The sequence below is a fragment of the Anabrus simplex genome, chromosome 3, assembly GCF_040414725.1.
Source record: "Anabrus simplex isolate iqAnaSimp1 chromosome 3, ASM4041472v1, whole genome shotgun sequence".
NCBI classification, from domain to species: Eukaryota; Metazoa; Arthropoda; class Insecta; order Orthoptera; family Tettigoniidae; genus Anabrus; species Anabrus simplex.
The window spans coordinates 437,177,057-437,191,661 of record NC_090267.1 but is presented as its reverse complement, the minus strand read 5'-3'; the positions used below and the strand labels follow the sequence as shown (position 1 = coordinate 437,191,661).

The window sequence follows — 14,605 nt, the reverse complement described above, 5'->3', positions numbered from 1 at the left end:
ATTACATCGTATTATTAGAATGTAGCATGAGAATGAGGAGCAATGAAATAAAATAATTGCGTGGAAAGAAACTGTTTACATTTACATATGCGCTGAGGGCAGCGTTGCTACTGCCACTGTGTCTTCATCACCTACCCCACACATATTATCCCCAAAACTTTGCCATGCTCTCATTTCTATAATTAACTTAAAACCTGCTTTTTTTGTTTCATTGCTTATAGTATGAAAAATAAACTTAATAGACCTACCAGACAGTATTGCATACCTGCCAAATTTCCCGATTTAGGCGGGAGACTCCCGATTTTCAACAGTTTTTTCTGCCTCCCGATTATTTTATTATTTCTCTCGATTTTAGCTTATTTTATGGTGAACTTCAAACTTCGCCATTTCGACTCAGTACGTCTGTGGCCGGAAGTCCTTCGCTCATTGGCAGGTTTCAAATGAAACATCGACGTTTATTAATACGAGAAATACATGCGAATGTGCGATGTTTATTGAAACTTGTATATCATGACGCGTATATCGATTGTAAATCTCTCGTTCTCGCGTGCTATGTTCGTGTTCCTTCACATAAGTCTAGTCGATTCAAGAGACTAGTCGCTAGATTTGGAGTCTATTTTAGTAATTTATTGACAAAATTTTAAAGATAGTGACTAGTTACTTTTCTAGAGATTTTAGGAGCCATTTGGAGACAATTCTGGCGATTTTTATTTTATTACTTGATAAAAATAGCATTGCGCTTTGTATAATCGCGTGGGCGGGTGATGCAATGTATTAATCTATGCATTTGCTAAGCAATGGCATCTATGCGCATGACTGATTCACATGTGGAGCATGAGTTCATACTATTTTCAGAAGGCTTATCAGAGACCGATCATCTCACTCACATATTTCCTGTGAGAGAATAGAGATGTGTAATTTTTAGCCTTGTAGCCTCGTATAGCAACAGTCGGGTTTTGAGACATAGTGTTATAATATATACCATAGTAGTCCTGTATTGCACAAGACATGTAGAATAAGCAGTTCAGACTAATTGTATCTCCTGATTTTCATATCAACATCTCCTGAATTTTGGTTTTGTAAAGTTGGCAGGTATGGTATTGCTTTTACATAATGTACAGTAACTATCTAGCCTTTTAATGTTCTTGTATTTCTTTTTATCTCTTGTGCAAGGTTTTATATATGTTCCCTTTTCTTATCAAACATTTTTATCAGTTTGTTCAATTATTTTACTTTATCTCTAAAAATACACATCATGGTAATCAAATTTAAATATTATAGCTCTTCTTTTAGCAGCCCTTAACTTATATACGAAGGATGATCAAAAAGGTATGGTTGCAAAACCTGCAGTGAAACGTGTACATTTTATTTCATACAACCAATAGCCAACTGATAGTACATCCATTAGGTTATTTTATGACATAATCTCCGTATCAGTTTGGGCACTTGTTGCTTCGTGGAATGAGTTTGAATATTCCCTCCTGGTAACAATCCTGTTCTTGCATGTTCAGCCACGTTTTTGCAAAGTGTTTCACCTCCTCATCTGCAGCTAATTATCGGCCTCCAAGGTGCTCCTTCAAGTGAGGAAAGGCGAAAGTCGCTTGGAGTGAGGTCAATGCTGTAGGGTGGGTGGTCAATGATGTATACCAGTCGAACTGCTTCAGCAGTATGGTGGTCTGCTGGGCTGTATGTGGTTGCACATTATTATGAAGGAAGGTGACGCTCTTGGTGAGAAGTCATGAACGTTTCCTCCTGATTGCTGTGTACAGTTGTGTCAAGGTCTCACATTATCAGTCAGCGGTCACTGTTTCCTCTTTTTCCAAAAACTTCACGAGTATGACACCCGCACTGTCCCAGAACACTGTGACCATCACCTTCCCGGCAGATGGCATCACCTCAAACTTCTTTGCCTTTGGAGAGGAGGTGTGTTTCCACTCCATTGATGACCACTTACTGCTGGGGTTGTAGTGGTGCATCCATGTTTCGTCACCCATGACAATGCGGTGAAGAAAACTGTTCCTTTCCACAGAGAACTATTGCAAAAGTTGCATATTTTCCCCCATGCATTTCTTCTTGTCTTGATTGGACAGATTTTGTGGAACACATCAGGAACAAACTTTCTGGTACTGCAGGATATTGCAAACAAAGTGTTGAACACTTCCAAACATTCCCAATTCTACCATCATATGCTGTAAAGTGATCCTCCTGTTGTCCTAAATCAGCTCCTCCACGCGAGCTGTGTTCAAATCTGTTGATGACGTGCTGCGTCGGCCACTGCAATCCTTGCCGGTGACTGTTTCTCTACTGGCCACGAACTTTCTATGCCATTTTGAGACATGCTGACAAGACATTACAGTCTCTCTGTAAACCTCTACCAGCCGCCGTTTACATGTTTCACCCACAGAAATTGAATAACTGAGCGGATTTCTCCGCAAGACCAGTTTTCCAAACGAGTCACCATTTTGTGTTTAGGTGGTGGGTGGCTGAAACTCTATACAGTTTCCAACAGCATGTTTTAGAATTACCGCATAGTATTACTTTCTCTATAACAGATGAAACTCCAGGAATATCGGCCTTGTAACCTTAGTTTTTGATCATCCCTCGTATAATATCTCAGCCTATTTTGGTATCATTCACAAACGGAAATCCGCCAGCTATGTGTTTCACGTGTATTTTGGGGACCTGTAAGTTTTCAGGCATTACCCCTTTTAAGAAGTTTCTTGCTCAAGTTCTTTTTGAGTGGTCCCTTGAAAAATGTCTTAACAGAGTTTTACTGTATGAGAGAATTTCCATTACTAGAGTAACATTTTGTTTGGTGGTAATGAGACATTCATTAGTTAGTGAGACTAAAACCAATAACAAAAGACAAACAAATCCCGTGGCCGTAGAGCCCTGATGGATCTTGGCCTACCAAGTGATGACTGTTTGGCCCGAAAGCTTGTAGATTACGAGATGATGTGTAGTCAGCTTGGTGAATCTCTTGGTCATTATTCTTGGCTTTCTAGACCAAGCCGCTGTCTGACTGTCATATAGCCCTTCACATGTTCTTGTAGGCTAAGTAGACATTAAATCAGCCCTTGGATACATGTAAAAATCCCTGATCTGGATAAGAATCAAACCCAGAGCCTCTAGGTAAGCAGCTAGCTTGCTAACCCTAGAAACAGGGTTGGCTAAAACCAGTTCTTCTTCTTCTTAGCTTTGTGTTTTCCTTACTTCCACACTTTCTATATAGACAAACTCTGAATAGGAATTTCACTGTCTTTTGTTCTGTGTCATATATATAATTTAACATGGACGATAACATTTCAGTGTTACTTATAGTACTTATGGTGACTCTGTAATTGTTTTAAGAGAATGTTTATTCTGTTACTCTAAGAATTATATTTTATATCATATTATGTAGTCCATGACTGTTTCTGTATTAACTTAACACTGCTTATTTTCCAAGGAATGGATCATCCCTGACTCAAGCTCGTCTACAAGCAATACACTCAGGGACTGCAAGCATACGACGAGAGAACCGCGAAAAGCAGGAGAGATCTCCAAGTCTCAGCTTGTTGCTACGTTTCCAGCGACTGTTAATTGCGCAGATATATTCACACAGTCGTGAAGCCAAATCTTGGAATTCTCAACAAGGTAAATATATTTTAAATTTGGACAGGATAATCTCTTGGGATTTTACTGTGTGAAAGAAGTAAACTGTGGGAATCCTTCACATTTTACAAAGACTGTGCTCTGCATCCTGTGAAGAGAAATTGTCTGACTACAGCTACCACAAGAACATTTTTATTTTTATAACTGTGAGGTTCTTCAGCCTGTCAAAACTAATTCAGGATAAAATAAATGTAGAAAATACTTACAAAGAAAAAATTTAAAAATAGATTTTATGCGAAAGTACGTCAGGGGATACAGCCAAAACTGGTTAGGACGTTTTTGTGGAGTCTGAAAAAAATGTCATAAAGATGGAATTTGGTAAAAAAATGAAAAACAATTACGATTCCAAGGGAATTGAAACTGGTTTTCGCTCAAATGTCATGTTTTATACATTGTGTTGAATGGTGGAACATCCCTCGATTAATTCACATTATATGGCTTGAGACTGATGCTCCCTGCAGCTGTAGGCTGACACCTTAGGGCCGTGAAATTAAGTTCTCTACCGAATCCAGTCATTGCTGGCGCATCGTGCGCGTAACGTGGCCAGGGGCGCTAATTTACTCTTTTGTATGGTGGGAGTTAAGAACATGCTAAAGAGTGACGTAAATGTGTTATCCAGGTTTCTTTAGCATGTATTTAGTAGGACATGGACTAGAACCTTGGAATAATGATGTAATAACCAGGGAAACGCACTAGAGAGCGATGTCTTAACCAGTTTCGACTATACATGGATATATTCTACTGCCCCTCCCACATGGCGATCAGTATTTATCATGTGCTGCACTTTGGCTTTGCTCACAGTTATGTGCATTCTCACTTAGTTTCAGTTTGATATTAAAGAACTTAGTTCAACATGAACAACACCCAGTCTGGTAAAGCATGGCAGCCATGAATGCTGGTTACGGAGATAGTCAATACAGTGTGTGACAGTACGGTACAGCCAAACTTTCAGGACATATTCCTCACACGTAGAACATGAAAATATATGGACATGCATCTGAAAATGCATTATTTCCATTTCAGAACTCATTTTCTACGATTCTACTTATTACATTTATCATAGGGATCATACAGCAATAGAATGTACCAGCATACCTCATATGATTTTAGCAGGAGTATTATTAATGTTAGGGGTGTATGGGCTAGTACATGTATATTCAATAATAGTTTCACTAGGATTGAAGTATAATTATATTTAGTGTGTTTATATCAAACAGATTTAAAAGCTTAACTTCTGTCGTATGTTTTGAAAACATACGCTTTCATAAGCTTAATAACAAGTTTACTAGGTTATCTGAAATATAGAAGGTTACAGGATTTAAAATATAGTAGAGTGAGGATTTGCCCTGTAAGAATATATGGGTCTTCTACAGGCCGGGCACCAGTCCATGTTAGAAGGATGACAATAGACAATGCCCGCCATTGCATTGAATCCCAGCTGTGCTGCTGTCATTGCAGTGGTAGGTTCATGCATTTATCAATGACAACAAGGGGAATTTTGAACTTTTCCTGACTGAGCAAGTAGCCACGCGATTTGGGTCACTTAGCTATCAGATTGCACTTGTGAGATAATGGGATCTATTCACACTGTCGGCAGCCCTGAAGATGGTTTTCAGTAGTTCCCCCATTTTCACATCAGGCAAATGCTGGGGCTGTACCTTAATTAAGACCACGGCCTCTTCTTTCCCATTCATTCCTAGACCTTTCCTGCCCCATCATCGCCATAACACCTGTGTCGGTGCGACGTAAAGCAGATTCTAAAAAAATAATGTTATAATTTTTTTTCCCCCAGGTATTTTCTAAATTTATTTTATCCTAAATTAGTTTTGACAGACTGAACAACCTCACAGTTACAAACTAACCAAGTCAAAACTAAAACGTTCTTTTTTTTTAAACATCACAAGAACAGTCATAGTCATGGTCTTAGAAGTTTCTCTTCTGAGGAAATAGATCTAAGCTTAGCAAAATGTAGATGATTCCCACAGTTTACTTCTTTCACGCACCAAAAACTAGGAAGATTATCATGTCCATTAAAATGGACTGTGAAATAAACAGTCTAAATATCTTAATTCTTTTGTACACCATACACTATTTATTGCTTTTAATGTTCAGCTGAATTCCACTTCATCTATATGAAATTGACAGTGTATGAAGATATGGAGATTGTCCTCGTCCATTTATGTTTCAATGTTTTTGTCCTTGTCTTCTTGTTCTATCGCTCCCTCTTCCCGCACTGACCTGTCATTGTGTTTATCATATTGTGTGTTCACTTTCATATTCTTATCTCCTATATATGATGTGTAAGCATGATAGGCATGTTCATGGTGTTACCTTTGGTTGAACTTAAACAATATTTTGATCTTAAAATACAGGTCAAATGGATAATCAAAGTTGTTAGTTGAAAAAAAGATACAAAAGTTCAAATTATTTTTCAAGAAATAAATGAGGCGTCTAGTATCAAAACCGGCCAAGTCACTCAAGGCATATTTTTCAATATGGACGAAAAACCTGTAGAGACAAAGCAATGATGGTCAGAAAAGATTTTTTTTCACAGTTATATCCTGAATGGTTTAATATTTAAGTTCCGCTGTTTTGAGAAATCTAACTCATAATTAACCCATCTTTTTTGTTAATTTAAATTTTGACTTGGCCGTTTTTGTTGCAATTTTGTACAATTTCTCAAGGTATGAAAGTAAATCTTTCAGTTCACCACTCGGAACAATATCCACGTTACAGCACACAATAATGACAAAATACGAGCACAGCGGAAATAGGATTGCTTTGGCGCCAATGACGGTAAGAAGCCCGCCAATACGTAAATCAGTGTTGCAAACGAACAAAAAACAAAATATTATTACTTCAGAGAATATACATTACAAGGAACGATTTTGCCTACCGATATTATCACCTTGTTGCTTAATGTAACAACACAAGATTCCACACAATAATGCTGCATCATAAAGATTGTCGCTCGTTCCTTGACTTGGCCAGTTTTGAATTCACTGGCTGCATGACTTGGCCGATTCTGTTGCAAGACCGAGAATTCAGTGCTGTATAACATGAAGACATGGACGATTTTAAAACATATTCTTGTTTCACCTGATAGTGCTATACTTCTACTTCAAATTTATAACCTTAACTCATTTTCGTAAAATTTGTGACTTGGCCGGTTTTGATACTAGATGCCTCAAATGTAGTGACACTTTGGTGTGTGTTGCTCATGGTATGGATTATGAAAGTGTGTTATTTGACATCTTTTCATGTCAACTAGTTTTGATTTTCTAGTGCTGTAACAGTCTATACAAGATGGCATTTTTAGTAATACCCTTCTTAACTGCCAAATTATGTAGATATGTCCTGGAAAACCCTTCAATTTTCATTGCATGTATAGCATTATTTTCATTGTGCATTCTGATATTTTTTCAGATCAAGATGTTCTGGGTGCTGAGTCTCTGCTAACTAAATACATCCAAATGCTGTCCAGTCATGTTACTGATATTCTTCCTATAGCCTCAAGTTTGGCTGCGACCAGCAGCAAGCACTTCTCTCTCATAGCATCCATACTCAGAGGAGATGTTATTGGTAAGTCTCATCACATATCTTTTCTCAGAGTGTAAGCTCATTTACATTTACATTTGCTATATTTTGATGTTATTGAAGGTAGTCTGAATCTTTTGGAGTTCAGCAGAAGTCCGCAATAGCAAGTATGGCATATAACGAGAACCCTGTTATAATGGCAGGCCTTTTCTGTCCCTTCCAAATTCCTATATTATACTGTGTATTATCCTTCCGATACAGCAATAGCCCTATCACTGACACATCCATTATTATGAGTGATTAAGCGTGCACAATTTTTTCTGTTACCAATATTTATGCACTCACTGATTATATCCCATGCGATGGATCATCTTCAGAAAGTCTGGTTAAATTTCGGAAAGGCTATTATCATGCAAACATATAGTGAGAAGGTTATAATTTCTCTATATGTTTTCATGATACATATTGTACAGTTAAAATAGGTTGAATGACGCTGTTTAAATAAGACTGAAACGTTTGCCATAAAATGTGATCGATCATCTTCGGTATGGTATTGTTTTCTCACTATGTGCACTTGCGAGCACTCTTGTCGACATTCAAACCTACCTAACCGCCTCCCCACCTGGCCCTCCTCACACATCCCTCTTCCAACCCCTGCCATGATAAGCTGAACTCCTGCTCCCTCTGAACATTTAAAGATAAAAATTTCATTGTTCCGTATTGAAATTATTGTTATGTTAAAAATTAAATAACTGGAAAGGAGGTTCAACCTATTCAATACTCAAAGGAAAGAAACGTAGCAATCACATTTCTATTTAAATGGGACCGGTTTCGACCTTAGTCTAGGTCATCATCAGCCATAAAAACATATAAAATGTTTATGAATGTTGGAGGTCAGTTCCACACTCTGTTAGGCACAAAGACACGACACCACATTCTGTCCTGCATAAAGTCACAACACTACTAATCAACATACGAAGATCAAAAAGGCTTGAATTCGCTGACGAACAGATCTGTAGTAGAAAGCCGCCAGCTCCCGGTGACCAGCGCGGCACACTCAAGGTCACGCGCTGCGGCCAAACACCAAAGTAGAGTGGAGAACGTTTCGAAGGTCCAGAACCTGTCACGGCTGCGGGAGGCCAATTACATATATAAAAATATACGACGCCAATTAGTACAACTGAATGAGCACCCGGCTTTCTACTACAGATCTGTTCGTCTGCGAATTCAAGCCTTTTTGATCTTCGTATATTGATTAGTAGTGTTGTGACTTTATGCAGGACAGAATGTGGTGTCGTGTCTTTGTGCCTAACAGAGTGTGGAACTGACCTCCAACATTCATAAACATTTTATATGTTTTTATGGCTGATGATGACCTAGACTAAGGTCGAAACCGGTCCCATTTAAATAGAAATGTGATTGCTACGTTTCTTTCCTTTGAGTATTGAATAGGTTGAACCTCCTTTCCAGTTATTTAATTTTTAACATCCCTCTGAACAGTCAATCTGGTGTTGGTGTCCATACCAAATGCACACATTTTATGAGCAACATAGAGGTGAGTCTCATACAGCCGTATATTGATCCCGATCTTCTAGCTCCCCTTCTTCTCTCAATAATTTACTTCGAATATTTTCTTTTCAGACATTTACTTCAAACCAAATAAACAATGGATCACTACATCTGACGATAAGGTATACCTATTCAAGTTATGAACGTTTCCTTACAACAAACCATTACCCATATTACTACTGTACAAAAAACAATCTATAAACCAAGTGGCTCGTCTATACAGATGGGGAATGCCAACACCCAGACCAACTCAAGAATGTTTAATTTCAATTTTGGATGTGTTGTTCGGACTTCATCAATATTTTAAAATTTGGAATGCAAATTGAAACATACCAGATTGTCTACTTTATTATGTGTTGTATGAGAGCGTATGTTTTACCAATTGAATCGTGGCTGAAGTTGACCCAGTGTATATGGGGTCGAAACTAGTCCCAATTATATAATACATCATACAAGCTAACAGTATTGAATAGGTGGACACTTCTCTACCCTTTGATAGTGCTTGTAGAGATAGGTCATTAGGCATAGCCCTAATGTAGGCACTCCACTCACTCCGCTTGCTTTACACGGAAGCTCGGCGGCCGGTGATGCTCCTTTATTTTTAGTTCACGAGATCTCCGATAGAAGCGTCCTTTACGATCTGTCAGCGATCTGCGAACTGTTGCCAACTGTTAAGGAAATGTCCACCGGACTGTTGTTACGAAATTTTTTATAGGTTTCAACCATTAAATTACTTTTTTCTTGCCGTTCAGAAGACATCCCTACAGCTTCAGCAATCTCCCGCACTTTCAGTCAACGATCCTCCATGACCATTTTATGCACTTTTGCGATAAATTCTGGGGTCATAACACTTTTTGGCCGTCCACTATCGGATCATCATCCAAGCTCTCCCGACCAAATTTAAACTCGCTGGTCCACATGGAAACAGTTGAAAATGAAGGAGCAGAGTCCCCCAGTTTGTTCTGAAAGTCGGCATGAATTTTCTTTGCTTTCATACCTTTCTTTACAAAGTATTTAATCACTGCTCGAATCTCAGTTTTTCCATTGTCACAAATCACTACGCGTGAACAACAACAAAGAGTCGTCACTACCACACTCCTGCAGCTAGAGCACTGACACGCCACGTGTTCACTCACAAAGGATGTGTGATTATTGCGCGGGAACCTCGTTGCTCTAGCACTGACTTCTAGCGGTGATTCCGAGAACTTTTCAAACCATCCTCGTACATATTTTTCTTGGCGTGTTTCTTGGTGTGTTTTTATTCTGTGCAAGTTGGTAACGGAACCAGCCAGTTAGGAATTATGGGAATGACGTCATGTCGGCCAATGGCCGTGCTTGTAGCTGGCCGGCTATTGGTCGATGGCGCGTGAAAACTTTCGTTGTATTATAAAAGTAAACATGCCTTTTTGGGCGGACAGGTGGGTCCCTGGCATTGGTAATGAACACATCTCTCTTCTAAAAGGATTTTAAGGTACAATTCATATATATATTTTTTTGCGAAGTTGTGTGTTATATACTGGAGTGCCTACACTAGGGTGCTACCAGTCGTTATATCAGATCCCTCTTGTGAATCATCTTTCTTGCTTCAGCCATGTGCATATAAACTTCTAATAAAGGTTTCAAAATGTTCAATACAGCTGCTAGTAATTTGTTTTTTAGTTTAAGGTTTAGACATGTAAGACATTTATTCTTGTCTCACCCTTGTGTTGTTTCTCTATCCATTGTAACTTATTGTGTGTATCCCTTCTATGAGTTCCTATCCTTCCAAGCTTCCTGTCTTTGATGTAGATTCTTATATTTGTTCTCTCTCTCTTGCTCATTCTCTTTTTTTCTGCTGCTCTGAAGATGGGTTTCCATGGTTTCCCATTTTTCACACCAAGCAAATGTACCTTAAGTAAGGCCATAGTCGCTTCCTTCCCTATTCCATCGTTGCCATGAGACCTATCTGTGTTAGTACGATGTAAAATAAAATGTTAAAAAAAAAAAAAAAAAAAAAAAAAAAAAAAAAAAAAAAATCTTCCACTGCATTTATAACTTTGTTCTTCCCTGTTTTGTTATATATATGTGATGTATAAATCCAATGCAATGTTGTGCAACACACTGTAATAGTCCAGAACAAATCAAACATTCGATCCATTTGTAAATGGGCTATTGGAGACTCTCGAAATTACAAGAAAACATGTTTTGTCATATTCTTCTAGAAGCCTGGCCAGGCAATGTATGTAAAGAGGCAGTCTTGAGGGTAGAGTTGAGTTGTTTAACAAGAGCTGTGGGTGCAAGTCTTCAATAGAGTATATGAATCCAAGTTGTGATTGGTAGTAAGTTGACATGCTATTGTGGCAGTCTTCTTCTTCTACTCCTTTGTAGTAGTATTTTGTTTCAAGATGACAGTTTATTAGTGTGTGTGTAATATGTATATATAATTTGTAAATAGTGTACACAGTTGAGAGCATTTCGTGTGTGCATCTTTGTGGTAACAGCACTCTTCAAGCTGTATGTCACGATTAGCAAAAGGACGATTTTAACTTTGTCTATTTTGCTCTTAAAGGAACTATCTCATCATGGACTAGAGTCTGGACTTTGCAGAATAAGGTGGATCCTTTGGACACCCAATTTTATACTTCTGACAAGGGTCTGTTGTGCCCTTGCAAGTATATTATCTCTATTAGCGTCCCGGAATCCTCAGCAAGATGAGTTTGAGTGGAGCTGATAATCTCATGTTTTGCCCTTCAGAACTACAATTTTTACCATGTAATATAGGTAATAGGTACAAGTTGGTGTCAAGTAATATTGAGATTTGAGGATAATATGTGAACACATTTTGTTATTGATCAGGTAAATAAGTACACTGTAGTGTGTATGATTTTGCATTGCATAACGTTTTACGAGACATTATATTTTATTGTTCTAGATGTTTTGCTACCAGAGCTGTTGGTGTGTCTAGTTCTGCTGCAGCTGGAAGTACCTATGCTCCTTCACCAAGTAAATTGGTTGCAGTTACTTGCTCCCCTATTGGATACTTTAGATAAGTTTAACAGATTAGCTCCAGGAGCAGAAAAAGAGGATGCTGAAGATCTATCTTGGCCTGGTATTATTGGTAAGCCAGAATTGTGTACCTCAGGTGTGTTTTTTTTTTTTCATTTATGATTGAAACTGTTTAGATTTCACTATAATAATTATGTGTGTATGTATGTTGAGTACTCATCTTGGTAGCTATGTCATGGCTGTCATAGATGCACTGTACTGGGTATCACTAAGAGGCATACTAGGGAAATAAGGAATGAGGTAGTTTCCTGTTCATTTCCTCACTGATCCAGAAGTTGCTATAACGTATCAGTCTGCAAAGTCCACTGAAATGCACACAAACCAACTCTATGAGCATCACTTCCACATCATTCATAGCAGGGACCGGCTGCATAAGGAATGGTGTTACTAGTATCGCTCGTACTTCACAGTCTTTTCCATATCATCAAAGCCAAGGATGAGACGAAGACAGGTCAACGAAAGTAACAAATTTGATTTAGCCCATACCAGAAGACATAGTGCACTGTAAACACTAGATCTCACTAGCAAAGGGACATTATTATGGTAATTCAATAGTACTTGTACCTCTTTGGATATAGTTGATGCCTTTGCTGATGAAACCTAGTCTTCTAGTATGGGCTAGAACAAATTTGTTACTTTCATTGATCTGTCTCAGTCTTATCCTTGGCTTTGACCATGTGAAAGTGACTGAGGTGTGAACAATTCAAGTAATGCCATTTCTTATGCAGCCAGTCCCTATGATTAATGGAGTTAAAATGTTGATCATAGGGTCAGTTTGTGCATGCACTTCAGTGGCATTGGTAGACTGATACATAATAGCAGCTTCTGACTTGGTGAGAAAAGCAATGGGAAACTACCTCACTCCTCATTTCCTTGGCATGCATCTTCAGTGACTCATAGGCCATCTATGATAACTGATGGCAAAAGATGTCGAGGATCCAACTAAAAAATATATCACACACGCGCGCTCTCTCACACCCCCCCCCCGATATAATTATTGAATTCATATGCTGTGTAAAAAATTCTTAATACTTTTCAGTTATCATTAAGGAAGAATTTGAGAAATAGAGTAGAACATCTGCAGTAGATTTGCTTAGATGCAAAGTTCCTATGAACGGTGGAGACACAGACAAAATTTCATATCATTGAACCATAGTTCACAATTCTATATGTAGTCTGCTTACTTATGGTTGTGAATAAGAAATTCATGAGAAATTTTTCTAGTCCATGCATGGAGAGTGTGAAGTGGAAGTAAAAATACAATCCTTCTGCGCAGGTGGCGTCAGGTGGCTGGTTCATTAAGTAATCAGCACAAAAGGAATTGTGAGACAGGGAACATAATACAGTAGAACTTCTGTTATCCAAAACACTTTTAACCAAAATATGTGGTCAGAAACAGAAAATGCCCTGAAGCTTATGAAAGGAGGAAAATCACCAGGAGTAGATGGATTATTTGCAGATATAATCAAAGCGGCAGGCATACAAGGTCTTCAGTGGCTACATCGAACACTAGGAGTAATCTGGAGAGAAAATAAGATACCAGATGAATGAAAAAAAGGATTGATCATACCAGTATTCAAGAAAGGAAGCAGGAGACAGTGTACAAACTACATAGGAATTGCCCTGCTACCACACTGCCTCAAGGTATTGGAAAAGATCATAGCAAAGAGATTAAGAACAAGGATAGAACATCAGTTTGAAGAAGAACAACACAGCTTCAGAGGCAACAGAGGAACAATAGACATAATTCTTGCCGTTAGACAACTAATGGGAAAAGTACTGGGAAAAAGGGAAAGATATGATAGTAGTGTTTCTAGATGTAGAAAAAGCCTATGGCAGTGCTCCAAGGATCAAAACGTGGGAATGTGTGCATAACTAAGGGCTCCATGTTCTCTAATTCGTAAGATCCAATTGCTATATGAAAACTGTGAAAATATTGTACAAATAGTGAATGGTAGATCTGAATGGTTCCAGACAAAGAGAGGTAATCATTAAAGAAATGAAAGCTGCAGAACCTGGAGATTTGAATGCATTAGTGTTTGCAGATGATGTTGCCATTTGGGGAGAAACAGAGCAAGAAGTCCAAAGGAAATTACATTGCTCGGTCAACAAACTTAAGGAATGTAAGTTAACTGTGAATAAGAAGAAAACAGTAGCAATGAAATTGAGTAGAACACCCAGTGAATGTGTCCTCAAGCTATCTTGGAAGTATTGTATCAAACCAGGGGTGTGCTAAATTGGGAATCCAGAACAGAGCGACAAAAGGTTCCACGTTCTTCTATCAGATACGAAATCTAGTGTGGGACAAAGCAGTTCCCATAAAAGCCAAACAATGTTCAAATCTTACTTTCTGCCAATCATGACATATGGGCTGGAGACCTGTGTGTTATTGAAAAGAGACATCAGCAAACTGCAAGCATGTAAAATGAAATTTTTACGATCTGCTATGCAAAAAACAAGAAGATAAAATTAGAAATGCCATGCAAGTGACCTGTATGATGGAAGAAAGACTACGCATTGCACAGTAGAAATTTTTTGGGCCTGTGCAAAGGATGGAAGAGACTAGAACCCCCAGACAATACTTGGAAATGGCAGTACCTGGAAGGAGACCTGTTGGACGTCCCACAAGAAGATGACCAAATAAATGCAGACTGTATTGAGAAAGGAACAACACTGCAGGATGTGAAAGGGGAGGAACTCTATAATGACACGAACTGATGGAGGCTTGTCCACAAAAGTTCTACCCGGCCCCTTTGAAGGATACCCAGATGATGATGATGATGCCTGATTGAGCGATTTT

At 38.5% G+C, this 14,605-nt stretch overlaps 1 protein-coding gene across 1 annotated transcript in view; it reads left to right on the top strand.

Annotated features, from left to right (window-relative positions):
- Positions 1 to 14,605, top strand: part of HERC2 (E3 ubiquitin-protein ligase HERC2) — a 509,505-nt gene that overhangs the window by 126,499 nt on the left and 368,401 nt on the right. Inside the window, exons 20-22 of the mRNA XM_068226746.1 lie at positions 3,449 to 3,636; positions 7,081 to 7,236; positions 11,672 to 11,857. Of these exons, the coding sequence (XP_068082847.1) occupies positions 3,449 to 3,636; positions 7,081 to 7,236; positions 11,672 to 11,857 (530 nt within the window). The remainder of the gene's footprint in view (positions 1 to 3,448; positions 3,637 to 7,080; positions 7,237 to 11,671; positions 11,858 to 14,605) is intronic.